This window comes from Dipodomys merriami, unplaced genomic scaffold (assembly GCF_024711535.1).
Source record: "Dipodomys merriami isolate MVZ:Mamm:240054 unplaced genomic scaffold, mDipMer1.0.p SCAF_2, whole genome shotgun sequence".
In the NCBI taxonomy this organism is placed as follows: domain Eukaryota; kingdom Metazoa; phylum Chordata; class Mammalia; order Rodentia; family Heteromyidae; genus Dipodomys; species Dipodomys merriami.
Genome location: NW_027203381.1, coordinates 46,755,302 through 46,783,222, shown reverse-complemented (window position 1 = coordinate 46,783,222; position 27,921 = coordinate 46,755,302). Strand labels below are relative to the sequence as shown.

The 27,921-nt window shown below is 38.3% G+C and overlaps 1 protein-coding gene across 1 annotated transcript in view; it reads left to right on the top strand.

Moving 5' to 3' along the window:
• L3mbtl4 (L3MBTL histone methyl-lysine binding protein 4) overlaps positions 1 to 27,921 on the top strand; it is a 374,322-nt gene that overhangs the window by 133,540 nt on the left and 212,861 nt on the right. The window contains exons 7-11 of the mRNA XM_070028667.1: positions 452 to 587; positions 2,397 to 2,488; positions 4,103 to 4,257; positions 5,577 to 5,653; positions 26,212 to 26,297. Coding sequence (XP_069884768.1) covers positions 452 to 587; positions 2,397 to 2,488; positions 4,103 to 4,257; positions 5,577 to 5,653; positions 26,212 to 26,297 — 546 coding nt within the window. The remainder of the gene's footprint in view (positions 1 to 451; positions 588 to 2,396; positions 2,489 to 4,102; positions 4,258 to 5,576; positions 5,654 to 26,211; positions 26,298 to 27,921) is intronic.

The window sequence follows — 27,921 nt, the reverse complement described above, 5'->3', positions numbered from 1 at the left end:
TTGTAGCTATTAAACTGATATTGCATGCATAGAGGATGTGTTTCTCAGAGTTTTGTTATTTTCAGTGTTGAGTATGCTGGTCCACATGTTAGAGTTAAAATCAAGCTGTGCTTTGTCTTGAGATATGAATCCAAGGGGAAGTACAGGATATTTGGCTTCTGAATGTATATTTGACAGGCACTGAATTACTAAATTAGTCAATTAATGTACATATATTGATCTCAGATTCTTAGATTAGCTAGAAGGCTGAGTTTTGGTAGATACCTGACTATTTACTTCATCACTATTTTGTTTTAATCTGATGCCATAGACTGTATTAATTGGTCCCCAAATGAAAACATTTGAATGGATGGACTCGTGTAGAGATAAGATATTCGAATATTTTGTGAATTTTGGGTTCACTTCACATGTATGGCACTTAATGAATGGTCACAAACTTTCTATGCTGCAGGTGTGTGGTTACCGGCTGAGACTTCATTTTGATGGTTATTTAAGCTGCTATGATTTCTGGATCAATGCTGGTTCCCCTGATATTCATCCAGTAGGATGGTGTGGAAGGACCAAACATGAACTACACATCCCTAAGGGTAAGCCTGGATGCAGTTACCAACCCAATAGAATCGCTTACTATTTCAGTTTTATTTTAGTAATAGTTCATAAAATATTAACAAGAAAAACCAGTGTCAATTGATTTCCACAATGAAAGTGTGACCCACAATGTTATCATCTTTAGAAATAAGTACCTTTAGCCAGACACTAGTGACTCACCTATACTCTGGCTCCTCAGGTAGAGATAGGAGAGATCTGAAGTATTATGGTCCAAATCCAACCTAAGCAGAAAACTTCTTGAGATTTCATCTCCAAAATAACCAGCTTAAAACAAATATGGTGATATGTTTCAAGTAGTAGAGTATCAATTGTGAGCAAGCAAGTGGAGCAAGTACTCAGGCCCTGAGTTCAAACCCTGGTACTGGTAAGATAAGAAGAAAGGGGGAAAAGAGGGGAAGAAAAGGGGAAGGAAAATGAGGGAAGGGGAGGAGGGGGCAGGAAAGAAGGGGAATAATGTATTTAAAAGAAAATCATTTGTAACTTTTCAGATCAGATATTCTGATAAAGTACATTAGGCACAAAAATACTACAAGAGCATCTTCTTGTAAAATTTATTAAGCCTTACAAGGACTATAGAACTAATGTTTAAATCATGGTCAAAATGAAATATGTCACTATATCAATGATACTGTACAGTGAAGAGAGTTGATTTATTAGGAATAGTTTGTTGCAAACTTGGAAATAATGGAAAGCGGGAAACTGGAAAGATTCACTGTTTTCTTGGGAAATACAAGTCCCATCTTTGTCTCATTTTAGATGCAGGAATCTAGGTCAGGAAGAGGAGTCTGAATCTTTATATTTACTCTGTGTATATGAGCTGAGGAGTTTTTTCACTAACAACTTCCTTGCACAGTTTCCTGCTTGCTGATGTTCTATTGGATTATTGTTAGTCTGCATAGTCCTCTTATTCTTAGAAATCACTTTGTATGTTTCTTGGGATCTATCTGATGTAGAGTCTTTTGAGACTGTTGGATTTCATAGTTACTGGTCAGGCAACAGACTCATTCATCCAGTATGTATGATAGAATCCTTACTGGATATGGTGCTCGTGATGGCAGAGTGAATGAAGCAGTCTTTGTCTTCATGGAGCTTTCCTTCCAGAGAGGGAAGGACTGAGCAAGGCTTCAGGAAAATTCTTTACAATGGAGGAGGAGTGGGCATGGCTACGAGGTAGAGTTTCAAGGAGAAAAGTGGAAAAGCCAGGCAAGAAGGTAGATGAAACTAGAGGTGAGCCCATGACCTTGAAGGCTGTGCAAGGAGTTTGGCATATGTTCTAATGTGAGGTTCAATCAGAATATATTTACTGATCTCATGTTATATGGACCAGCTCTGTGTGAGCCACTTTAGAGTACATGGCAGGTAGATTTGTTTTTAATGGAGCTGCCAGATGGTCTTTGGATTGTGAAGGGATTTCTATAATTCTCCCAAGTATCAGGCTTTTTGGGTGCAGTATGGCCTCCCATCTTCTCTGTGACATGGCTTCTTCAGAGCCAGAGCAACACAGGGTCTCCTAAAGCCTTAATGATGATAAGACTTGCATCACACCAGCATGGGACCCACTCTACATCTCAGTGACCAAAATGTTTGTGGGTAATAAGGTGCCTCATGGACAAATAAACATATTTGAGGAATATTGGTAGAATGCTTAGGTCTTAATGTAAATTATTTGTGCTATGCTAGGAACATTGGCTGTATAGCAGAAGATTGAATAATAATAGTAACTCTCATATTTAATATGTATCTGATAATACCTGGTGGTTGTTTTGAGCAATGTGTCTTTTTTTTAGGTTATAGAAAAGATAAATTTGTTTGGATGGATTACTTGAAGGCCTGCAAATTACAAAATGCTCCTAAGAAATTATTCAGAAACAGAAGTTCTGTAAGTATGTTCTTCCTCGGCATAAATCAGGCTTTCCCTTGAGCTTAAATTTCTTCACAAATTCACTTTATATTCTGTTGTATTTTAATCCTTTAAGGAATTAGGAAAGTCTTAACTTCCTGTAACTCTGCTCACTTAATTTGCTGCAGTTTCCTGTAGGCATATCCTTTTTTTTTCCTTCAAAAGTATAATTAAAGACTTCAATTAAATGTCTAAAGTTGAAAAATTTACATTGAAATCCTGCTAAAATTAAAGTTCTTTTTATAAGTGGTTTTCATTCTTGCTTGCTTGCAGTGGGTTAGTGTTTTAAGCTTAACTTAAACCAAAAGCCACTCTAGGTAGACCTTGGCTGTTCCTAGCTTACAGACTTTTATGCAAGATAAAAATACAAGAGGACATTTCCTATAGACTGTAGGTGTTGTAAAGACTTGATGAGAGAGCTCCTTATTACACCCTTGTCCCCAGCCACCCAGAGAACCTTCAATAGGTAGAAAGCTGCTCTCTGGGCTCAGAGAAGTGTGAGGTACTCTGGGAGAGGGCATAGCAGGACAGAAGTTTGTGGTTAGGACTTGGTTCTGCTACCTGAGGCTGGGTCATGGAGAACTGAAGCTTGGGGTCAGGAACTAGCTTTGCCACCTAGGGCTGCCATGTACAAATAGCTCACTTAATTTCTAGAAACTTCCATTTCCTGATCTTGAAATGAATGTTAAATGTGTTTCTGTGAGTGTCAAGGAGAAGGAATTAACTAAATGTGAAAATGCTTTAAAATAGAATATGCTAAGGGAAAATAAAATCAGTGGTTCATAATAGATAGTAAAGAAACAGATAAAAACTCCTAGTTCACAGATATTGTGTGTATCCTAAATCCTAAGGCTGACTAGTTATAGTCATTCACACATAGAATGAAGTTTTATAACTGTTGATGCTAAATGCTAATACGAAAGAGGCATTTCTAACTGAAATTGTATTCTTAGTTTAGTGTATATATGTTCCTGAAGTATTGAGAAAACTATTATTTTTAGATCTAATGAGAAAAATGATATTTGATAGTTAAATCAAGACTATACTTACCAGTTGTTCAAATACTGGTATTTGGAAACTACGCAAAATTCCATAGGGAGCTTCGAGCACAGATATGTCCTAATTCATAAAGTGCTGGGTTTTAAGTTTAATACAAATTTCCCTAAACCAAAGAGCAAAAATTGAAGATGATAAATATCCTCCCTGAACTGAATAACAAATATTATTTGCCACATACTACTAGAAGCAGATTGACATGGAATCATGTCTGATCAAAGGTGTGTGTGTGTGTGTGTGTGTGTGTGTGTGTGTGTGTGTGTGTGTGTGTGTGTGTGTGTGTGTGTGTGTGTGTGTGTGTGTGTGTGTGTGTGTGTGTGTGTGTGCGCGCGCGCGCGCACCCAAAGGGGTGCCTGGCCTTTTTAGTGAATGGGGGTGTTTATTCACCTGGCGCTTGTGACTCACTTTCAGAGGGAGGAAAATTGATACTCCACGGACTTTACTGATGCCTAAATACTGTAGAGATACTGACATTGGCTCAGCCCTGTTAATATGCTGTTTCTTTTTTGTGCCTCTTCTCCTTCTGGTACATGTTAGAATGGGCCAATGCCTAAGGATTTTCAGGTGGGAATGAAGCTGGAGGCTGTGGATAGGAAGAACCCTTCCTTGGTTTGTGTGGCAACCATAGCAGACATTGTGGATGATCGCCTGCGAGTGCACTTCGACAATCGCGATGAGAGTTATGATTACTGGTGTGTTTTCTTTTCTCTCTTTCTTTTTTGTGTGTGCTGGTACTGGGGATTGAATTTACAGTCTTAGGCCCTGACTTTTCTACTCACAAGGTTGGTACTCTACCAATGAGTCATAGTCCCACTTCTGGTTTGTTACCTTGTTTTTGTTTTTTGCTGGTTAATCAGAGATAAGAGTCTTACAGCCTGTAATTGTCTGTCTGCCACCTAGGGCTTGAAATCAACATGCCCTTCCCCAAATGAAAGCCTATGCTTATCAAGATTTATTAAGCTGACAGAATCATGATCCTCAGATCTCAGCCTTCTGAGTAGGTAGGATTACAGGCGTGAGCTACTGGCACTCGGCCTAAGGTGTGTTTTATTTTTTTAATGTGTTCATGTTTGGTGGTATTCTCCTTATCCCAACAGTAATGCATGTTAGGCATTTAGAGGATAACTCTTCAGTACCATTGCTCATACATCCACTGTTGAATTCAAGCATCTAAGGAACTTTTTTTCCATCCTTCGGAAAATTATTGAAGTAAGGTGGGCAGTCTAGAGCTCTTCATTGTATTATGCCAAGTTTGTAAGAGGAACAGGAGGAAGTTAAGACATTACCAGTTATATGTATGCGTGCATGTAGTTTCCTGGCCTGAAAAATGTTGAGCTCAGATTGTCATATAAAAAAAAGACCCCAAGAAAAGAAGAATGAATTATTGGAAAGCCTGTGAGGAATATGCTATGAAGCCATTAAACCAACACTGCATGAGTTGAAAGAGTTTACTGGAGGGAAGCTTGAAATATGGAAGAAGAGGTTATAGCAAAAATAATTTTTGGAACATTTTCTCATAGTATGTCCTGAGTGAGCCTACATGACCAAAGTCCTGTGTTCTCCTTTGAACTAAGAAACAGAACAGAATAATTATTGTATATGTCTTAGAGAGAACATTCTGATTTCTTTGAAAGAAAAGGGAAGGAAAACATAGTCACTTGGATTCTTGATTGGAATTTCCTATTAAAATTTGGACTGTCCCATTAATGTTTTCCCTTGGCCCTAGCAATAACTGGTAGAAGAAATTCATTAAAATATTCACTCTGGGGATATCACTGGCATTTTAGGTCCTTGTCAATCCTTCACTCCTTTTTATGCTTTTAAATTTCAAGAAGATTATGCAAAACAGAAGTGTTGTCAGTCAGCATGCAAATAGAGTAATAAAAATGACTTCTAATTTTAAAGCAATGAAGTACAATTTTCCATGGTATCTTTATATCCAGGATGGCCTTCACTATTGGATTCTTTCCCTGGCTTTGGGTGATAATCTGACACAGACTTCTTTCCACAGGTGTGATGTTAATAGTCCTTATGTCCAGCCAGTTGGTTGGTGTCAGGAGAATGGAAGACCTCTGATAGCCCCTCCAGGTGAGCAGACTGGACTTTTTTTGAAGTGCTTTCAGCATGAGTGGTATTCCCATCTTTACTTTTGTTTATGCACATGGTATTTAACTATGCAGAGTGTGGGGAGTGGAGGAAGGAAGTCCTGTAATTGTCTGTATGCCACCTAGGGCTTGAAATCAACATGCCCTTCCCCAAATGAAAGCCTATGCTTATCAAGATTTATTAGGCTGACATTAAAAATGTTGCTAAATTCTTTTTATTCCACTGTTGCTGAGGATTGACATTTACAACTAGTTATTTTCAGGTTCATACTTTATTATTTTAACTTAATTCATTAGATGAACAAAAGGATTGTTAAATCTGTTTCACTTTGTTAAGTGCAGGGAATCTAGAAGTGGGGGAAAAATCTAGAAGCAGAAAAGTATATCTAGAAGTCCACTTCCCTCATGCTTCTTAAAAAACCTAGAAATGAAAACTTCAGAAATGAGGATTAATGATCCTGACTTAATCCTTCAACAAACCAACTGAATGACTGACCTAATGTTTGAACAATGATTATTCATATTACAGAACTATTAAAATACACTAGTATATACAGATGTATTAATGGAAAGAGAGTAGATTCAAGGGAGATCTCAAAAAACATTATTCCCATAGAAAGGAAGAGTCAAAGCCAGGTGCCAGTGGCTTATTCCTGTCATCCTAGCTACTCAGGAAGTTGAGAACTGAAGATCACAGTTCAAAGCCAGCCTGGGTAGGAAAGTCTGTGAGACTCTTAACTCCAATAAACTACTCAGAAAAAGCCAGAAGTGGTGCTATGGATCAAGTGGTAGAGCTGTGAAGTATATTAAATAGGTAGATTTCATTAGGTAGCCAAGGAAGAGAACACCATGAGCTTATTCAGGCAGGAAAACAAGCTTATTTACCAAGCTGCTGCCCCCGGCTGTGCATGGTGGACAGGTATGGCTGAAAAGGAAGGGAAGGGGTGACCCACCCCTGGGCCAGGACTTATCTAGGCCAGGAACAGGAAGAGGTGTGGCCAGGTGGGGGAAAGGTGTGGCCACACTAGATCCAGATGTGACCTCAGGGTCTGGGACCCTCCTAAGGTCAGATGGGAGGCAGGTGACCAGAAGTGGCCCAGGATGTGACCTAGCAGGAAGGAAAGGTGACTGCTTCCAGGTCTGCTGGTTACCTAGGTAACAGATACTGGTTGGAAAGTTGGCAAAGAGAGAGGGAGATGAACCTGTGCAGACCTTACACTAGCCTTGAGCAAAAGAAGTTCAGAGACAGCACCCAAGCCCGGAGTACAAGCACCAGGGATGGCAAAAAGAGAAAGAAAGAAAAAGAAAGAAAAAAGAAAAGAAAGAAAGAAAGAAAGAAAGAAAGAAAGAAAGAAAGAAAGAAAGAAAGAAAGAAAGAAAGAAAGAAAGAAAGAAAGAGAAAGAAAGGAAGGAAGAAAGGAAGGAAAAGAAAGAAAGGAAAAGAAAGAAAGAAAGAAAGAAAGAAAGGAACAAAGAAAGAAAGGAAGAAAGAAAAGGAAGGAAGGGTCAAAGTTCAACAAAATAAACTTGAAAAGGGGTAGAGTGGAGTTAAGGGGAAAAAGATAGACAAATGAAGAAGATAAGTTGGGGAGAATGCAGTCAAAAATCCCATTGTAACAATGAGATGTACAAGACACTGTTGAAAACGAACTTTACACTTGGGGGATGGAGGAGTTGGGGAAGTGGTTAGGGAAGGGATGGTAGGGGTAAATCAAAGGAGGAGGTAACAATGCTTGATAGAAAATGTACTCATTACCCTACTCATGTGAGCGTAGCCCATCTGTACAGTATTTTTACAATAAAAATATATATGGAAAAATTTCAATATATATCCTGAAAAATTAACAAGAATTAGGAAAGGAGTAGGTTAGGAGGGATAAATGAGAATGTTGAAAGTGGAGACATTGAGCAAGATACATCGTATTCATAAACTGTGTTGTTAAATGACAACCCCTTTGTACACAAAGATAATAAAAAATACTTAGAGGTTTTCTCTATCAAGTCTCTTTGTTTTCAGATATAAAAATGAATGGGGATAAAGAGTATAACTTAATGTGTTTGCTTAGCAAGAAGGCCTGAGTCCTGAATCCCCAACCCTAAAAACAAACAAAACCAAATCAAAAAATAATTTTTTGGCAGTGTAATATTAGCATTTTTTTTGGTCGGTTGTGGGGCTTGAACTCTGGGCCTGGGCGCTGTCCCTCAGATCTTCAGCTCAAGGTGAGTACTCTACCACTTGAGCCACAGTGCCACTTCTGTTTTCTTGTGGTTTAATGGAGAGAAGAGTCTCATGGACTTTTCTTGCCCTTGCTGGCTTTGAACCGTGATCCTCAGATGTCAGCCTCCTGAGTAGGTAGGATTACAGGCATGAGCCACTGACACCCAGCAATATTAGCATTTTTAAAACAAAAGTCTCAAAGAAATAATGTCTTTCAAAACATAATTCCCAAGAAGAAATGTAGATTACATGATATGCCATCTGGAATGTAGCATCTATTTGATTTTTTAATTTGAATCATTCTTGAGGTTTGCTATTTTGAAATCTTTTCCCCCCTCTGTGACTACAGATAAATAGAACTTTCCATCAAAGTATTGAGTTTGGTAACAAAAACTTTAACCATTTGACAAGAGGTGAAAGCATATTAAAACATATCTATTTAGTCTTGAAAAGTTTTCTATGAAATGTGTAGCAACAAATTTGCTTTTGACACAGAGTTGTGTGTCTTGTTTTTCTGTAAGACTGGCTGCAGCTAAACTTTAGATTCTGGTTCTTTAAGATGAGGTGGGTGTCTGTCATGTGGTCAGAGTAGGGGCTCTTATGGAGGAGGGAGGACTCTACTCCTTCTTGAAATCTTTTAGGGAAATCACTTCCCTTCCATCATGCTCTTTATAGAAATTAGGGTTGTATTCAGTGTTCAAGTACATTATTCTGATTATGTTTATGTGTAGATCCATAAAGGCGCTCTGTACTGCATTAAGGACAAGGGGTCCAGAAACACACCATGATTTTTTCTGACAAATAGAGGCTGAATCTGAGGTCACCAATGATTACTGGGTTCTCATTGGATCCCTTACTGAAAAATCAGTTTATCACAGATGCTTGGATTTTGCATCTCCACTCTCAATTCTGTTTTGATGATTAGTGAAATACTTTAACCTGATTACTTCGGCTTTGTAGTAAGTTTTGAAATTAGAAAATGTGAATCTTCTAGCAGTGTTCTCCTTCAAGATTGTTTTGGCTCTTCTGAGTCTCTTCTGTTTCCATAGGAATTTTAGAATTTACTTGTCAAGTTCTGTTACAAAGCCAGCTGGGATTTTTTTCCTGCTGTATTATGGCTTTATTTTTACAAGGGTAGAATTTTATAACTAGAATTTTAAGGATATATATATATATATATATATATATATATATATATATGTATATATATAGTTTTTCTAGTTTATGGTGGTTTTTAATTTTTAGTTTTGTTTTTAATTATCAAGATGATGTACGGGTTTCAGTAAGGTAATGAGTACATTTTTTTTTTGTCAGTCATGGGGCCTGAACTTTGGGCCTGGGCACTGTCCCTTAGCTCTTCAGCTCAAGGCTAGTGCTCCACCACTTGAGCCACAGCACCACTTCCGGCTTTTTCTGCTTATGTGGTGCTGAGGAATCGAACCCAGGGCCTCATGCATGCAAGGCAAGCACTCTACCACTGAGCCATCTTCCCAGCCCATGAGTATGTTTCTTGTCAATGTTGTTACCCCTTCCCTCAACTTTCTCTTACTTTCCCTCACCCAAATTCCCCCAAGTTGTAGAGATCATTTCCAACACACTGTCTTATATATATTGCTATTGCATTGGTTTCCCCCTTGTCTTTTCTCTCACCATTCTGTTGTTCCCTTTCCCTTCCCTAATTCAAATAAACATATATACAATATAAGGGTACCAAATCAAATTCAGTGACAACAACAGAGGATATACCATAGGGGGAAGAACATGCAAAAGAAACAAAAAATTGCATAGTACATTATAAACAACAACAACAAAGAAAATACCTCTTGTGTCCATGTCTTGGAGTTCATTTCACTTAGCATCATCTTATATGGTCATATGTACCTAGCTATTGAGCTATTCTGCTCATCTGCTGATCTTATTCTAGACATATACTAATTACTGCAAATAATGGAAACCATGTTTCTTTGTGGGATTTTTTGATAGAAATTGCATTGTGAATCTGAATATTAAGTTGGAAATTATTGCAACTTTCACAATACGAAGTTAATCATCTAATGGTCATGCCCATTTTTCTATTTTTATTGTTTTGTTTAATTTCCTTTTGTTGATAATTGTAGCCTTCAGTCTGCAAGTCTTTCATGTACTTGAGTCAATTTCACACTAAGCATTTCATTATTTATTCCTTTATTAAATTGAGGCCAAATTCACATAGCATACAGTTAACTACTTTAAAGTATGAAAATTGATCATATTTAATGCTGTATATTTGCCAGCTCTCTCAAAATGTTTTAATCAACCTGTAAAACTTACTTAATAAGCAGCTATTTATAAGCAGAGGCTCCCTAACCCATTCCCATTTCTCTGTAGCCTCTAATCCTATCTGTCTTGGTCAATTAATCTGTTCTAGTTATATCACAAAGAACATGTCATACAGTATCTGGCATCTTGTGAGTCTTCTTCACCTGGCATAATGGTTTTAAAGTATGTGTTGTGGTATAATTTATAAGTTGGCTTCTTTTCTCGTGTGGCATGCCACCACTTGAGTTACAGCTCTACTTGTAGGTTTTTCTTTTGACAGTTTATTCGAGTTAATAGTTTCATGGAGTTTCCTTCTAGAGCTGGCTTCAAATGACGATCCTCAGATGTTAGCCTCCTGAGTAGCTTAGATTACAAACATGAGCCACCAATGACTTGTTAGTTGGTTCTTTTTTATGATTTAATACTATAATATTTAGAGTTTATTTATTCAATTAGTCTGGTGCTGAGCATTTGAATTTTTGGTTAGGAAATCACAATCTGTGTACTATATATTATATATACATATAGTATATATTATATAAAAGTGGAGTGTTAAACTATGAGAAATACACTTTATAAAAGAAATTACTATGATCCTCTTGAATGATTTGTTTAGGTTAATTACTGGTCTCCCAAATTTGTTAGCTGTAGTTACTTTACTTAAGGTGAGTTTATATTTTGAACACTATGGTGCTTATAGATTTTTACGTTAAATTTTATTTTACAGCTTCAATTGCTATAGTTAGGAAAGATGCATTTGCTATATTTGTCACGACATTTATATGTTTGTGCATGTGTGTGCGTGTGTGTGTGTATGTGTGTGTATAATTGCTCTGCTCAGAGAAGTTAAAGCTGGTGAAATATATGAGCACATCTGATCCGCAGAGGTACCCCTTGTGCATTGGCAGACTTTTATAGATTGCAGATAAAAAGAGTCGAGAGACTCGAGGGTCACTTTTTAAGCAGTAAATATAAAATGTAAAGATGTTTTGCACTGATACACAATTCTGTTAGGCATTCTATTCATCATCTTTCTAGAGAAGCCTTCTGAAAATATGGAAAGGCCATCTGTTCCTATAGATGAAACATTATTATGGAATTTTAGTTGAAATTACAAAATGACCAGACAATGCTAGAGAGTCATTTGGAAACCCAATCTTAGCAACATTCCTTTTCATGAAGGTTGTAGGTTCTCACAGAGACCTTGAGCTTACTTCTGTAAGGGGCAGATAATATTTAGCTAACAATCTCCTGATACAAAACTTAAGATTTCACCTGACAGTCACTCTGATGGGCAAAACTAAAAGATAAGGTTTGGTGTGGATATAGAGCTGGAACTGTCACAGGGCCAAGGAAGATGCAAAATGGAGTAACCACTGTGGAAATAGATGGGACATTTCTCAGTAAATGGGATGTCGATTTACTTCTGTTAGTTGGGTGTCAATTTATGGCTTTGGCAAATCTTTAAATGAAAGCATTTAGTAGCAAAGCCTTAGTTGGATAATCATTGAGCCCATTGTTTTCAGTTGAAAATTAGATCTTTATGTTAAAGACCACTGAATGGATTGTTAGTTGAAGGTCATATGCTTACTTTGTTTAGCAGTTTACATGGTGTCAAGAGACTTGTTTTCTCAACATCTTTCTATATCTGCCAGTCAGTGCTATAGTTCATAAAGAGAGTCCCACCTGCCATGTTGGCAGGTGGACAGGATGCCACTATGACTGTCTGGGCACATCTGACTGACAGTAGGAGTAGGCTGGACTCCAGGAAGGACAACTCTGGCAAGAATGTCTCTCTCATCACAGAGAGCTGTTCACCTTGAAGGCAAATTGCAGCCTGACTCAAATTCAGCCCAACAAATGTGTGTTTAGTAGTTTGTATATTGATGGAATTCAGGGAACCAAATAAAACAGAAAAACAGTGATTTCTCTGAAGGAGAGGTCATTTTTTTTGTCTGACAGCTCTATTATAGCATAATTCACATACTAGAAGAACCATCTAGTTACAGTAAACAATTCAGTGGTTTTTACCATATTTACTAATCTGGATACCTGTTATTACCATATTCAATTTGGTAATGTTTTCATAACTCAGGAAATCTTAAGCCCCTGGCAAGGATTGCTTTTTTGTCTTTATAGTAATTTTCTTATTCTAACATTCTTTGACCTGTGTTTGTCTGTATCTGGCTCCTCTTGGCAGTTATTTTAGGTATATCTATAGAGAGGCATTACCAGCACATCATTTGTTTTTATTATTATTTTTAAGTAGCTGTACAAAGTTTCAATTCAATATGTTAGTTTATGAATATGGTGTATCTTGATCAATGTCACTCCTCCCATCATACTCCTGTATGACTCCCAAACCTACCCATTTCCTCAACATACCTTGTTCCATTTTCACATATGTAAATTGAAAATTGTGCCTGTTTTTGCCCACCTTGTCTTCTTCCATTCATATGTCCTTTCTCCTCTATTCCTCCTCCTTGCTATAAACAAACATGTTCAGCTTCCTGGTTTTGTTGTACTGTAAGTTAGTTTTTCAGAGGAGTATAACTCCTTTGTATAACTGTTGCGATCCTCCCCTATGTATACCATACTTAAGTCAGTTTACGTATATATACATATATGCATATGGCCTGTGTGTATATTGTCATATGTTTATAATTTAGATCTAATTTCCACATATGAGAAAAATATGTGTCTTTGTCTCTCTGAGCCTGACTTCCTTCACTGAAGAGAATACATTATTAAACAGACTTTTTCCTCTTTGCTAATATATTCAAGTTGTACCAAGGAGTTTCAACTGAATAACGCTGTTCTGAACAGTTGTTTGTAAGTTTGCATGTGAAGGTGTGTTTTTGGTTCTTGGGTATGTACCCAGGAACAAAAATGTTGGTAGTACAGTAATTCCACATCTAGTTTACTGAGGAACTGCCTGTTTCCCCACAGTAAACACACCATTTTGATCTACCTCAGCCCTGTGTAACGTTTCCTTGTTCTGTCTGTCCTCAACAGCACTCATCAAAGTGGTTGTAAAGTAGAATCTTGTTTTTGGATCTCATTTTTCTTGTCTGCTCAATATGCCAGATGACTCTGCATTTCTCTAATTTTAAGGCCATTTTGTAATATTGATGACAATTATTGCAGTTTCCCAGGTAGAGAAGTAATGTTCAGAGAGGTTGTGAAATTGTCCCAGGCCTCTCCTGTGGTGGGAGAAGTCTGTTTGTAGTAATGATAGCAGGCCTCAAGAACCCCTTTACCCATTCCTTTCTTTTATTAAAAGAATTGTATTGTAGAGGTGATGTACAGAGGTGTTACAGTTACATAGGTCAGGTAATGAGTACCTTTGTTTTGAACAGTGTCACCTCTTCCCTTGTTTTCTCCCAGTTTTTTACTCTCTGGACCTCTGTTCCCGACAAGTTGTACAGTTCATTTTCAACATAGCATCTAGTGAGTATCACTGCTGAATTAGTTCATCCTTGGTCCCACCATTTCTGTGCTTTTCCTTACCCTCCCCCAATCAGGTAAACTTACATACAAGACCAAAGGTACAGAAATAAAAACAGTAACAAAGAAGAAAAACAAAGAAAAAAACACAAAAAGTCAGATAAAAACCCTATGTTTCCATTTCTTGGAGTTCATTTTGATAAGCATCATACTTCCCTCTCCTATGACCCAGCAATCTCAGGCCACACTAAAGCTACCAGCACAGCCATGTTCATTGTGGCATTGTTTACCATAGCTAAGATATGGAATCAACCCAGATGCCCTTCAGTGAATGAATGGATCAAGAAAATGTGGTATATGTACACAATGAAATTCTATGCTTCCATCAGAAAGAATGATATTGCCCTATTCATAAGGAAATGGAAAGACTTGGAAACAATTATATTAAGTGAAGTAAGCCAGGCCCAGAGAAACATAGGTTGCATAATTTCCCTCATTTGTAATAATTAGAACGTGCCTATAAATCTACAAGTAAATCCAATAGATATTAAATGGCAAAGTTACATTTGGACATGATAAATTAAACAGGACTCTAAATATTTACACAGTGAGACCAAAGGAGAATATTTTTGGGAGAGCATCTTTTTCACTATGTATCTGATGTTTGTATTTGAGTTTCTGCTTGTAGGGGAAGGAAGGAAGCACCGGGAGCACAGGGCAATAGCTTAGCTATGGAAGTAGTGCTTGGATTAATCTTGGATAGATATGTGAAACTAACAGAGGAATGTGGCAGGAGAAAGGGCTGTTAGGTAGAAGGACAAATGTGCACAAAGGAAAAATGGCAGAATGTCTATGCTTGTTTAGCATTGGAGCACCATGAGTAGCCCACTGGGTTGTGTGCATTAGTAGAGACAAGAAAACCAGAGAGAAGCACTAACCTACAGCATTCAGCTCAGGCTGATTTGTGGCTGACTTTATGAAGGTTTTTACTTTATTTAGACCGAAAGTAATGATCAAAATGATGATAATGGTGATGATGATGATGATGATGATGATAATGATGATGATGGTGACAATGATGATGATGATGATAACAATGATGATGATAGTAATGTTCATAAGGAATACATATATATGTATATATATATGGGACTATATATAATGGGACTATATATATCTATACATATATATGGGAGGGCTATCTATGAGAGGATCGTGGGAAGGAAGGGGCATATTGAGGTATGCAGAGGATGGAAGTACATATATGTATATGCATATACACACACATATATATACACAAATACACACATACAAATTTGCATGCATATATAGGTAGCATAAACCTGGTGTTAGTAGCTCATATCACTAAGCAACTGAAGGAGGATGAAACCTAGAGGATTATCATTTGAAGTCAATTCCAGTTAGAAATACCTTTCAGGGAGCTGGGAAGGTGGCTCAGTGGTAGAGCTCTTGCCTTGCATGCTTGAGGCCCTAGGTTCAATTCCTCAGCACCACATAAGCAAAAAGAAAAAAGCCGGAAATGGCGCTGTGGCTTAAGTGGTAGAGCGCTAGCCTTGAGCTGAAGAGCTGAGGGACAGCACCCAGGACCAGAGTTCAGGCCCCACGACTGGACCCTCCCACCCAAAAAAAGAAATACCTTTCAGATTCCATCTCCAACGAAATAACAAAATGCCAGGCAAGAGGTATAGGTCAAGGAGTAGAAGCACCAGCTGTGAGAAAGATAGCCTCAGTTCAAACTCAAATACTGACTCATATAAAAGACAACATACTACTTTCCAAAGTGGTTGAATTCCTCAAAAGACTCCACATGGAGCTCCCCGATGACCCAGCAATCCCACTTCTGGGCGTTTACCCAAATGACCACAAACAAGACCATACTAAAGCAACCAACACAACTATGTTTATTGCAGCATTATTTACCATAGCTAAGATATAGAACCAACCCAGATGCCCCTCAGGAGATGAATGGATCAAGAAAATGTGGTATATGTACACAATGGAATTCTATGCCTCCATCAGAAAGAATGACATTGCCCCATTTGTTAGGAAATGGAAAGACTTGGAAAAAATTATATTAAGTGAAGTAAGCCAGGCCCAAAGAAACATAGGTCCCATGGTTTCCCTTATTTGCAATAACTAATATATGTCTGAGACAAGCAGAAAAGGTCAGATAAGTTGATATTAGTTGAAATGAACCCCAAGGTAAGGATTCAAATGTTTTTTTCTTTCTTGAGATTGTTTCTAACATATTTATAAGATTATTTCTTTGTTGCTTTGTATGTCCCTCCCCCACAGTATAACCTCTGCTTTCACTGTATTTGATGTTGGTATAATTTGTGGAGGGGAAGGGAAAAAACAAATCATTTAAATAGGGATACAGGTGGACCCATCGCAACAATGAGATGTACACATTATGTCGAAAAATGAACTTTACAACTTTGGCTGGGGTGGGGGAGGGTGGGAGATGGGAAGGGATGGGAAGGGAAACAAAGGAAGAGGCAACAATGCTTGATAAGAAATGTACTCATTACCTTGCCCATGTAATTGTAACCCCTCTGTATGGTATTTTCACAATAAAAAAAAGACAACATAATAAAACCCACCAAATGCTATTTGAAAAGTAAGGAGGAGGGAGAAGAGCAATGGTTATATTGTACAAGAGATGAATTTGATAAAACAGCATTGTGTGAATGAGTGGAACAATCATAATAAACTCATGAATGCATGCTAATTCAAAAATAAAATTTAAAAAGGATTCAGCAGAATTTTATAAAGATCAAATAGACCTTCTATCTGTTGAACTAGACAAGGCTAAATTTCCACAGTGAATGTTTCACCTGTCACACAGTAACATTTTTATGGTACAAACGAATAAACATATGATTGAATGTGAGATATTGACAAGAATATATCTATGTCTCTATCTATCTATCTATCTATCTATCTATCTATCTATCTATCTATCTATCTATCTATCTATCTATCTATCTATCTATCTATCTATGGAACAGAATGGAGACTAGAATAGAGAATCCATAAACAAATCTTAGCATATGTGATCTGATGATTTTCAACAAGAGTTGAAGGTCCTTTATAATTTTCTTTTTGGTGTAGATACATGATCTACTAATTAGAGTGGATATTTAAGTCACCTACTAACATTGTATCTGGACAAGTCTATCTCTTTGTGTTCAGTTATGTTTGTCTTATGAACTTGAGTGCAGAAATATTTGGCTCATATAAATTTACAAATGTCATATCTACTTTCTTGTTTTTAAAAAATTATTTTGGCTTTTATTTTCAGTCATGGGCTTGAACTCAGGGCCTGGGCACTGTCCCTGAGCAATTTTGCTCAAAGCTAGCACTCTACCACTTGAACCACAACACTACTTACAGTTTTTCTAATTGTTAATTAGAGATAAGAATATCATGTACTTTTCCTGCCTGGGCTGGCTTTGAACTATGATCCTCAGATCTCAGCCTACTGAATAGCTAGGATTACGAGTGTGAGTCACCAGTACCCAGTTTATGTAGTATCTTCTTGATGCTACTACTATAGTGAACATCTTTTATCTCTTAGACTTTGGCTTGAAGTCTACCTTTTTGATGTGAGTGTAGCTATACCTTCTTGCTTTTCTGCTCTGGCTGGCTTTGAACCACAAACCTTTGGACCTCAGCTTCTTGCATAGCTAAGATTACAGTTGTGAGCCATTGTTCCTGGTTCTGGTTTTATTTCTTGAATAAAATATTAAATGCGTAGGCAATAAAACAAAAACTAGGCAATTTGGACTTAATGGGTGGGGGGGAGAGGGGGAAGAATTGGATGGGGGAGGTGGGAGGAGGAAGGGAAGGGATGGGAAGGGGGAAAAAAGGAGGAGGCTAAAATGCTTGATAAGAAATGTACTCATTATCTTGCCCATGTAATTTTAACCCCTCTGTACAGTATTTTCACAATTAAAAAATAAATAAAAAATAAAACTTCTATATATCAAAGGAAAATATCAACAGATTCAAAAGCAACTTAAAGAATGAAGATATTTCAAATCATGTATCCAATAAGGGATGACTATTCAGAATAGATAGGAAATTCCTTAAACTCAACACTAAAGAAAAGAAATGTAAGATAAGCATGGTAGTTGGAGAGGTAGCTCAGTGGTAGCGTGCCAACATAGTACACACAAGCTCTGGGTTTGATCCTCAGTACCACTAAAGAAATGACAACAACAAACATTGGCAAAGGCCTTAAATACACATTTCTATAAAGAATGACTAGTAAGCACATGAAATAATACTTACCATCACCAATTTGTATTAGGGAAATGCAGATTAAGACTACAAAGTGACATCGTATTATATCTGTTAGGGTGGTTGCTATCTAAAATAATTATCCAAGAAACAAAACAAACCCAAATACAATAGCAAGCCCTGGTCAGGATGTGGAGAAACTACAACCTTTCTGTACTGTTTTAGGGCACATTGGTTTCTATGAGGAGTTTGCCTTCTGTTTCCCACCCCATGCTTCTGCCTTCAGAAGTGGCTGGTTGCTGCAAATCCTGAAGCTTTTCTGGATTCTTTTACATAGATTAGTAGCTGCTGATTGGCTGCATTCCTTAACATATTTATTCTTGGCTTTCTGAACACTGTCAAGTCAGTTTTCATTCACTGTTTCCTTTTTAGTTTTCCAAAAAGTTTTGTTGACAAATCTCATCTGCATTTTTCTGTTTTTTGCTGGGGATTTTTATCCTCATGTTGGTTGTGTTTTTATTTGTTTTATATTTTTGCCTAAAAACCCATAATGTTTATTCTATCCTTTTTTGCTGTTGTTGTTTGCATGTGTGCCACTGGTACTGTGGCTTGAACTCAGGGCCTGGGTACTGTCCTTAGTTTTTTCACTCAAGTCTGGCCCCTACCACTTGACCAGCAGATCCACTTCTGGCTTTTTGGTGATTAATTGGAGATAAGAGTCTCATATAGCCTTTCCTGCCTAGGCTGGCTTTGAACCGTGATCCTCAGATCTTAGCCTTCTGAGAAATTAGGATTACAAGTATGAAACATGCACATGTGGCTTCAAACTGTTTTAACCATAAGAGTTTTCCATTAGATTACATTGTACTTCTCCTTCCACATAGGTCAACACTTTTAGTAAGGAAAAGACAGTTAGGATTAATCCCTCCTCCTCACCCTGGACTAAACCAGGATACCAAAAGTCTGAGAGGAACTTGTTATTTTAGATGCAATTATTTGGAGCTGGGACTCCTCTAGGTCCTTGTGAATCTTTCCCCTTAACCTGAAGTGATATCTGTACTGTCACTTTAGGACCAAACTTTACAGTGGTTTGTTACCATTTCCACCCATGTGTATTGGGTAGCACCCAGCCCCAGATTGCCTTTAACTATAGCAGAATCCAGAAATGGCAATTTAAGGAAAATATTTGGAACCATTGCCATTTCATGCTGTACACATACTGCTCTTCCATGTCACTGCTACAGCACAGGAACCTACATGTACCCCACATATTCATGAACCCATGTATTTATCATTGCACTGTAAGAATTCTATTATAAGCCTGTCGCTGGTGGCTCATGCCTGTAATCCTAGCTACTCAGGAGGCTGAGGTCTGAGCATCAAGGTTTAAAACCAGCCCTGGCAGGAAAGTCTTTGAAACTCTTTATCTCCAATAAACCACCAAAAAACCAGAAGTGGCACTGTAGCTCAAGTGGTAAAGCACTAGCATTGAGCTGAAGAGCTGAGGGACAGTGCCCAGGCCCAGAGTTCAAGCCCCATGACTGACAAAAGAAAAAAAGGAAAAAAAAGAATTTTATTATATCAGGCACATACTTTTTCTGTCTTTTTTTTGTCTCACCTAACTGTGTCTCGTGGAAGATACTTTCCTATTCAATTGGCATAATTCTAATTACTTCTTTATAACAACTACATAATATTTCATGATGTGTTGATTCAAATTAATTCTGCATGTTCTCTCTTGATAAGCATTCCTTTGTAAATGTCTTTATTTGTATTTTGGTGGCATTTCTATGGGAGTGCAGCTAAAGGCATGTGTGCATTGCTGCACTTTGTAACTGGAAGTCTAGCATGCAGTCAGCTTGTGAATGAATGCACAGGTTTATTTTCAGGGAATAAAGCCACAATTATTGAACATTGAGGAGAAAATGGAATGTGCTTGGAGGAAATACTCAGTTGCTTTCTCTACATTCTTTAGAATCAACAGCTTACTGAATATTGCAGACAGCCTAGGTATTTGATGAATGCACCAAAAATCAGTGTTTTCATAACCTACAGCTACCTAACTTTATCTCATCACTTCCTTGCAGGTCTAAAGTTACCATAGCAACATTAAAGTAAATCCTTTATTTAGTTTTAATATTAACTATTAAATTTTTTAGCTACTCAAGGAATTGGTGAATGCTAGCTAATAATATGCTGTTTCCTATAGTTAGATCCATTTGGCATAGGGAATATAATATTGTACAGAGGCAAGGTTAAATAATTAGCTAATTACTTGAACAGCTATTAATTGAGTATCCACTAATTAGGGGGCACAGCCTGGAGTTGAGTACAGATCAAAGGACAATGAAAACATGAAATAAGAGGATATTTAGGTCAGTCATAAAATGTCACTGAATATAATATTATATGGTTAATGGGAGTGAGAAAAACAAAAATGAAGTGATCAGAGTTCTCCATTGTGGTTGTTGATTGGGTGATAAATATGGCAATCTGTTATCAATGTGAGGGAGTTGAATTTGAGTTCTCTCGCCAAAAAGATTTTTATCTTGAATTGTGATGAGCCAACTATGGCTCAAAATCTTATGGCACATGGGGTACTGTAAGTGTGAGGACCAGCTCCATGTTTTATGTTTGTTCACAGTGCTGGGGATCCAAAGCTGGGTCTCTGTTTATGCAAGGCAATCATTTATGTGTATTTTGAAAGCAAAATGTAGTGACCCTGAATTAGATGTAATGGTGACTGAGGTGTCTGATATTGTAATGTCTTGTATTTCTTGCATCTTGAGCCAGACAATATTGTGCTGTCTAACTTAGGCCAATTAGAGATGGCATGATGCTCTGGTTGTATTCAGAAAGTCTCTCCCTCTACACGTCTGTATGCACAGAACCTCCTTTGGGAGTGGATGCTTTCGGTTCCAGGTAACTTTCCTCATTTCTGCCATTAAGAGTTCTGAACACTGAAAGAAAGATAAGTCAGGGTGACCAGGGCCTTTTTTTTCCTTGCAAAATCTAGGTTCTTAGGAAGCTGACAATGCCACTGGGCTTCACTGATACTAGACATACAATCTTCCTTCCTTTCTTAGCGATTTCTCTTAGACTTAGGGCACAGCAATATTAGTAAGACTCAAAGCAGCCCTTTAGAGGTTTTGACTTCTGTAATTCCAAATCAGGAGACCTGAGCTCTGGGTGTGACCTCACATTTACTTGTATTGCTGTGGACAAGCCGTTTAAATGCCAGGTCTTACTCTTCTCAGGTAAAAATGAATACTTAAATAAAGTGGCCCATTAAACCCATTCAGCATGTGTGTTTGTGGTCAATAATCTTTCCATTCTCATTGACCCTACTTGTCAATGATATTCCAGAAGATTACTTTTTATTGCTGGATATTGAATGGAATTGTTTTCAATTTCTTAAAAATGGCTATTTTTTTCTAATACACTTCTTGTTTTTCATTCCTCAATTAGCCCAGATGTAGTAATGGCCATACATCTCCCTGCAGGGTATGATATTCAGCCCAGATGTGGGTTGGAAGGACTTGTACTATTAATTTGTGATCCAAGTGCTTTCTGATATTGTAGGGCAAACCTAGGTTTTTCTTCTTAGGTTGCTGGAGAAAAATGATATCAAGGATGTCCTTATTGAGAACCTGTAACCAGTATCACTCTTGTCTTGATCTTCCTTGCATGGAACTGACTATGAAGGGACGTTATATTTGCTTGTGTGATGCCTTGTGTGAGGTCATGTGACCTCTTGGATGATAATGGAGTCTTCAGTGCTTTGGGTCACTAGCTGGTGTTGGTCCATTCACATTGTTGGGTTGTAGTGGAGCAGGCTCTAGCATCTTCTGTAAGGCTAGACTGCCATCATTCCGACTTGCCTCTGATGCTTCCTGGCACCACAATAATAATTGCAGATGTCTCAGGAACAACATCAATTATCAGTGGAGTACTCACTACAGCCATTGAGGAAATTGCAGTGAAGTAACTATACTCTGGTCATACAGCAGCTTGTGTCCTATTAGGTCTGATAGCGCGTAAGGGTATTGCAGTAATTAAGGCATAAAAGAAGTACAAAATATGGAAAACATACAATCTGTTGGATGGCTATAGTGCTTTGGAGATAAACCAGGCATGCAATGGATGAAAAAGGATGGGACCAGTAGGGAGGGGATTCCCATTGTAAAGGGGTTTTAGGGAAGGGCTTAATGGGAATGCATCAAGGAGATGTAGTGCAGGATCAGAGGAAACATGGTTACCAGGTGAAAGAAGAGCAAGTATAGAACTTCAGGAGGGATGAGGTGTGTGGGGTTGTAATGAGTGCAGGAGCAGAGCCAATGTGAGAAGAGGTAGATTAGACACAGATCACATTGAGCTTGCTTATTCCCCTGGAGTAACCCAGGACGCCATCAGAATGAATGCAGATTTGGTTGTGATGTAGCTTAGATCTTGGTCCATTTGACTTGTAGTATCTCCATTTTGCATCCCTAAATGCTGTTTGTTTGTTTCCTTCCTTCCTTCCACCTTCCCTTCCTCCTCCCTCCCTCCTTCTTTCTCTCCCCCCTCCCTCCCTCCTTCTTCTTTTGTCTGATCCTGGGGCTTGAACTCAGATCCTGGGTGCCATCCCTGAGCCTCTTTGTGCTCAAGGCTAGCACTCTACCACAGGAGCCATAGCACCAGTTTGGGCTTCTTTTGACTGGGCTGCCTTCAAACCATGATCTTCAGATCTCAGTTTCCTGAGTAGCTAAGATTACAGGCATGAGCCACCAGAACTCAGCTTAAATGCTGTTTCTTTAAGGAAGCATTTTTCTTCACCTAGACCTCCTTCCTGCTCCAGTATTCCATGGCCTTGAGCTCCCTCAGAACCAGCTTTCTGCTCACAGGCCTTTTTTCCTGGCCTCTCAAGGCCATGACCTTCCTAGGGCCAGCAAAGGAAGTCCTTTTGCTGCAGTATCCCATCTAGCTTCCTACTTTTAAAAACATTATTGAAAAGGTGATGAGCAGGGGTGTTACAGTTACATAAGTAAGGCAATAAGTACATTTGTTTTTTAATCACCATTACCCATCCCTCTTTATCTTCTACTTACCTTTCCCTCCCCCTCCCCCATCCAAGTTGTAATGTTCATATTCAACATAATGTCAAGTGAGTATCAATGTTGCTGTGGTTCATCCATTGTCCTGCTGTTTCTGTGATTCCCTTTCTGTGTTTCCTACTTCTTAGGAAGCTGGGCTGGGCTGTTTGGATTCCCCCCACACACTTTAGGGCTCCCCTTGCTGGATCCCACCATACCACGTAAATACAGTACTCAGTATAGCTTATCCTAAGTGGAAGCCAGTTAGAGGTTGACTTTCTTTAGGAAGAATGTCGAGTCTAAAGGATATTGCTGATCTGTAGGGTGCTTCCAAATATTTCCTTCGTATTTCAAGCAGCAACTTAGACTTTGGAAAAGTAGCTGTGGGAAGATGTCTGGTGTGGACCCCAACCTGTGTCCTCCCAAGGTCTCCCAGGACTCAGGTCTGGGCAGGAGGAAAACGGGGAGAACAGGCAGCATTCGCAGGACTCCCCATGTCAGTAAGGATGTGCATATTCCTTTTTCACATATGCATAGTGTTGCTTAAGAACCTGTTAAAATGTCACAGCCTCCTACTCTTTCTTGTTTATCAGGAAAGGAAGGTTTGCCTCTCATAGCAGTGGACCAGACTCTTTGCAAGGTTGAGGGTAGACACAACTTGCTGCTCTCCCTTTCACTCATTTTTTATCCATTCTGCCTTTTGCTCAGTCTCCCCACTCTCCATTCTTTCTTCCATCCTCTGACTCTTCATGTTAGGTACCTGGGTGCAAAACCTTAGGGCTAAAGGAGTCAAGGGTGGGCATATTGGTCAGAAGCTATGTAGAAGGCTGAAGATCTTAAATACAAAGAATACTTTGGACTTTGTTTTTGAAAGTATGGGCATTTAAAAAGCACATGCATTGAGGGTTGGGATGGGTGGAAGAAAGTGGGGGAGAATGATGGAAGGGGTGACATTGATCAAGAGACATTGTGCTCATAACCTGATTTACAGAACTGTAAGCTCTTTGTATAACTACTTAATAATAATAAGCACATGACACTGTGTGGGTATAACAGTTGAAAAATAAAAGGCATTTATATAGATGAGGACAGAGAGCAGAGCTTGAAACCTGCTTCTAGAATTGAGATAAAACAAGTTATGAAAGTAGATATAAATTATTTAAAATTCAATTTGAAGGTGCTTAAAATAGACACACCCAGAACAACTAATTGAAGGGTAAAAGTTAGGAAGTAAAGTACCCCCATAATCCATCCAAGAACCCTGTGTTCCAGGAAAGCACACCACGATTCAGCAACTTTACTTCTATGTTCATTCCAGCTGAATGGTCAATCAAAAGAAGGTACTAGAATGCTGACAACTACATTTCCATCATTATTCTAAGTAGAAGAGAAATGTGAATTGTGGAGCACTTATATGTTGGAATATTATAAAACCATGGAAACAAGTGTTTTTCATGCAGTAATCAATGTAATGATCCTCTTAGTGAGAATGCTGATCTCTGTCTGTGGGACTCAGTTTCCCTAAGGGGAAAGCGTTTCTGCATAGGTTCAACAGGTGGGAACTTGTGCAGGAGCATTAGTGAGCCAGCTAGAGGTGGAGATGAGGATGGGGATGAGGATGGGGATGGGTTGAGGGATTGGTGTTTGGATCTGCTCACACTGATGTGCTAATTCTATGCATGCATTTCTGGCTGTTTGCTGTATTTGCTGCAAATATATTCTATTTTAGTAAAATTCCTATAAATGAAGAAAAATGATCAGAAATACTGAGTATATGACAATACTTAACAGACTTTAGTGTAATGCTCTTGATTTTCTGCTTAAAACAGAAACAAACTTCAAATAACATAGCCAGACTGTTTTAATATCAAACTTTAAAACTTATACATATACATTCTTTAATTTTTAATCCTGTATTATGCTAAAAAGACATCCTTGAATTCCCCAAAGAGGAATTGTACATACCACCATGACATTCTGAAACTAAACTAGACATTAATATTTTAAATAAAAAGACAGCTTACTACCTGGAAAAATCTCTTAAAATATGTGGCCAATAAGTCAATAAAGACAGTGGTTTCAGATACAATTTCATATGACGTAAAAATGAGAAAACCACATTATTCATAGAAGAGTGTATTGCTTTCTAATGCTGTATGCAATAGCAGCAAGGACAGATTTATTATTATCTCATTATTTTTAAATATAAAAATAATTTTACAGTCCACTTTTTTTGGGGGGTCCAGTCGTGGGGCCTGAACTCTGGTCCTGGGTGCTGTCCCTCAGCTCTTCAGCTCAAGGCTAGTGCTCTACCACTTGAGCTTTTTTCTTTTTGCTTATGTGGTGCTGAGGAATGGAACCCAGGGCCTCAGGCATGCAAGGCAAGCGCTCTACCACTGAGCCACCTTCCCAGCCCCTGCAGTCCACTTTTTATATAAAAAAGAGTAAAATAAAACCAAGAGAAGTAAAGGAAAAGCAGCAAACAAGGGAATTAGAAAGGAAAACATAGAGATAAGGAGTAGATGTGAGTAGTTATTCTTTGAAAGGACCAAAAGAAGTCATTATGGTATAGACCTCTTTAAGTGGATTAGTGGTAAAAGAACACCAAGAAAAATGATTACAAAATAGCAAGAGAAACAAAACACTCAGCCAAAGAGAAGTTTAATTAAACATGATAGGTGGCTCTGTGCTGTGTACTCAGGATTGAACTCATAGCCTTGTACTTGCTAGGCAAGCTGTTTACCACATAAGCTATGTATCCCCCCCCCCCCCGCAGTGAAAAATAGCAGTTTTGGCACATTGTGATTATGCAGGTTTAATATGAATGAGATATGCTTAGACACAGACTTTTTGGAAGAATTGGAAAAAGTATCCAAGTCTTTTTCCCCCACTGGTGGTTTCAGGTCAGATGACTGATTACAGGTTTTTCCAAACATCTAGAGAGACTTCTGGAAGGTCTTAGGAGTTGAGTCTTGAGTAAATACCTAACTCTGCTAAGTACTTTCGTGGTCATTTGACCTGGGTCAGTATGCCTGACTTTGTTGCATGAATGAATGAACCAGTGAATGAGTGCTTTCATGCCTTCCTGCCTTACTGTGTCTCAGATGAACAGAAAACTTTCATGGAGTCATTGTAAAGTTCTTAGTTTACAATCTGATAAATAGTGATCTTTCGTTATCTAATGTTTTTCAGTTAAAAAAAAACTCTGAATAATCTTTTCATACATATGTATTTTTTCAGGATATACTGATCCAGAAAGCTTTTCCTGGACAGACTATCTGGAAGCTACTCAAACTAATGCAGTTCCTGCCAAAGTTTTAAAAATGGTAAGTTCCATATGGGAACACACTCTGGCCTTCAAATGCTCTTGTTGAGTCCTGTTTCATGAGTTGTTTTAAATGATTCCAGTTTTCTGTTTTTAAACATTTTTTTTTCATGGCCAACTTACTTTGCTCAAAACTTAAAAGTAGGTGACTCCCACTTGCTACTGCATCTATCTAATAATGTATGTGATGATTTTCTTTCTTAAAAATCACAATTTGCCCATGGCAGCACCTGCCTGTAATATAAACTAGGGAGTCTGAGGCAGGAGGATCTCAAGTTCAAGGCCAGCATGGCCAAGTAGTAAGACCCTGTCTCAATACACAAACTAAACAATAAAGGTAGACAGTAAAGCATGCCAGGGTACCACTGAACATGCCACTTCAGCACTGATGGTGAAAACCTTGTAGTTCCAGATTCAGTTTTGTCAGTGTATAGGGTGAGAGGTTTGAACTCTGACAGTATTGTTTCCTCAAGGATGACTCCAAGGTCCACAATGACACAGTAAAACCAGGGGAATATGTGCAGTCTCTGCGCATATTTTATCGAGTTGAAGGAAAATGTTTCTTCCAGCAGTTGTCAAAATACTGATTTTTGCATATCAAATTTACATTAATGTACTAATTCCAGGGTTGATCTAAGTATAAATTCATTTACAAAATGAAGTGAACAGACAAATAGTTTAAATAGGGATACAGGTGGACCCATTGCAACAATGATATGTACAAATCGTTATGTCAAAAAACTAACTTTACAACTTTGGTGGGGGGGAGGAGGATTGGCTGGGGGGTGGGGGGGAGGATGGGAAGGGGTAGGAAGGGGAAACAAAGGAGGAGGCTACAATGCTTGATAGGAGAAATGTACTCATTATCTTGCCCATGTTACAATTGTAACCCCTCTGTACAGTATTTTCACAATAAAAAAAGAAGTGAACAGATAGATTTTTGTTTGTTTTTTTGTTTTTTTTGTTTTTTTAATTATTATTTTTATTTTTTGTGAACATACTGTACAGAGGGGTTACAATTACATGGGCAGGATAATGCGTACATTTCTTATCAAGCATTGCAGCCTCCTCCTTTGTTTACCCTTCACATCCCTTTCCAGCCTCCCCCCCACCCCCCGCACCAATGTTGTAAAGCTCATTTTCGACATGACAACTTGTACTTCTCATTGTTGCAACAGGTCCACCGAACAGATAGATTTTGCCTGATTAGAAATATTTATATTCTAAAGGACAATTTTCAAGTCAGTTCCCTTCAAGTCTAATTGTGTGCTTCAGACTGCTGGGCTTGTCTATGATAATAATTTTATTTATTGGGTTTCTTCATACAGTTTCACCTGCCAAAAGTTTTCTAGTGATTAAAGGGGTTTGAAACAAAAAGCTGTTTGATGTTTTGGGTTTTTGAAAAAGTTGTAATTGACTAGACATAGGGAAAGATGTATAATATGAATGAGAAGAGTAGAAGTACCAGAGTGCTACAGAGGATTTGTGTGTGTGTGTGTGTGTGTGTGTGTGTGTGTGTGTGTGTGTGTGTGTGTGTGTGTGTGTGTGTGTGTGTGTGTGTGTGTGTGTGTGTGTGTGTGTGTGTACTGGGTCTTGAGCTCAGGGCCTTGTGCTCTTGCTCACTT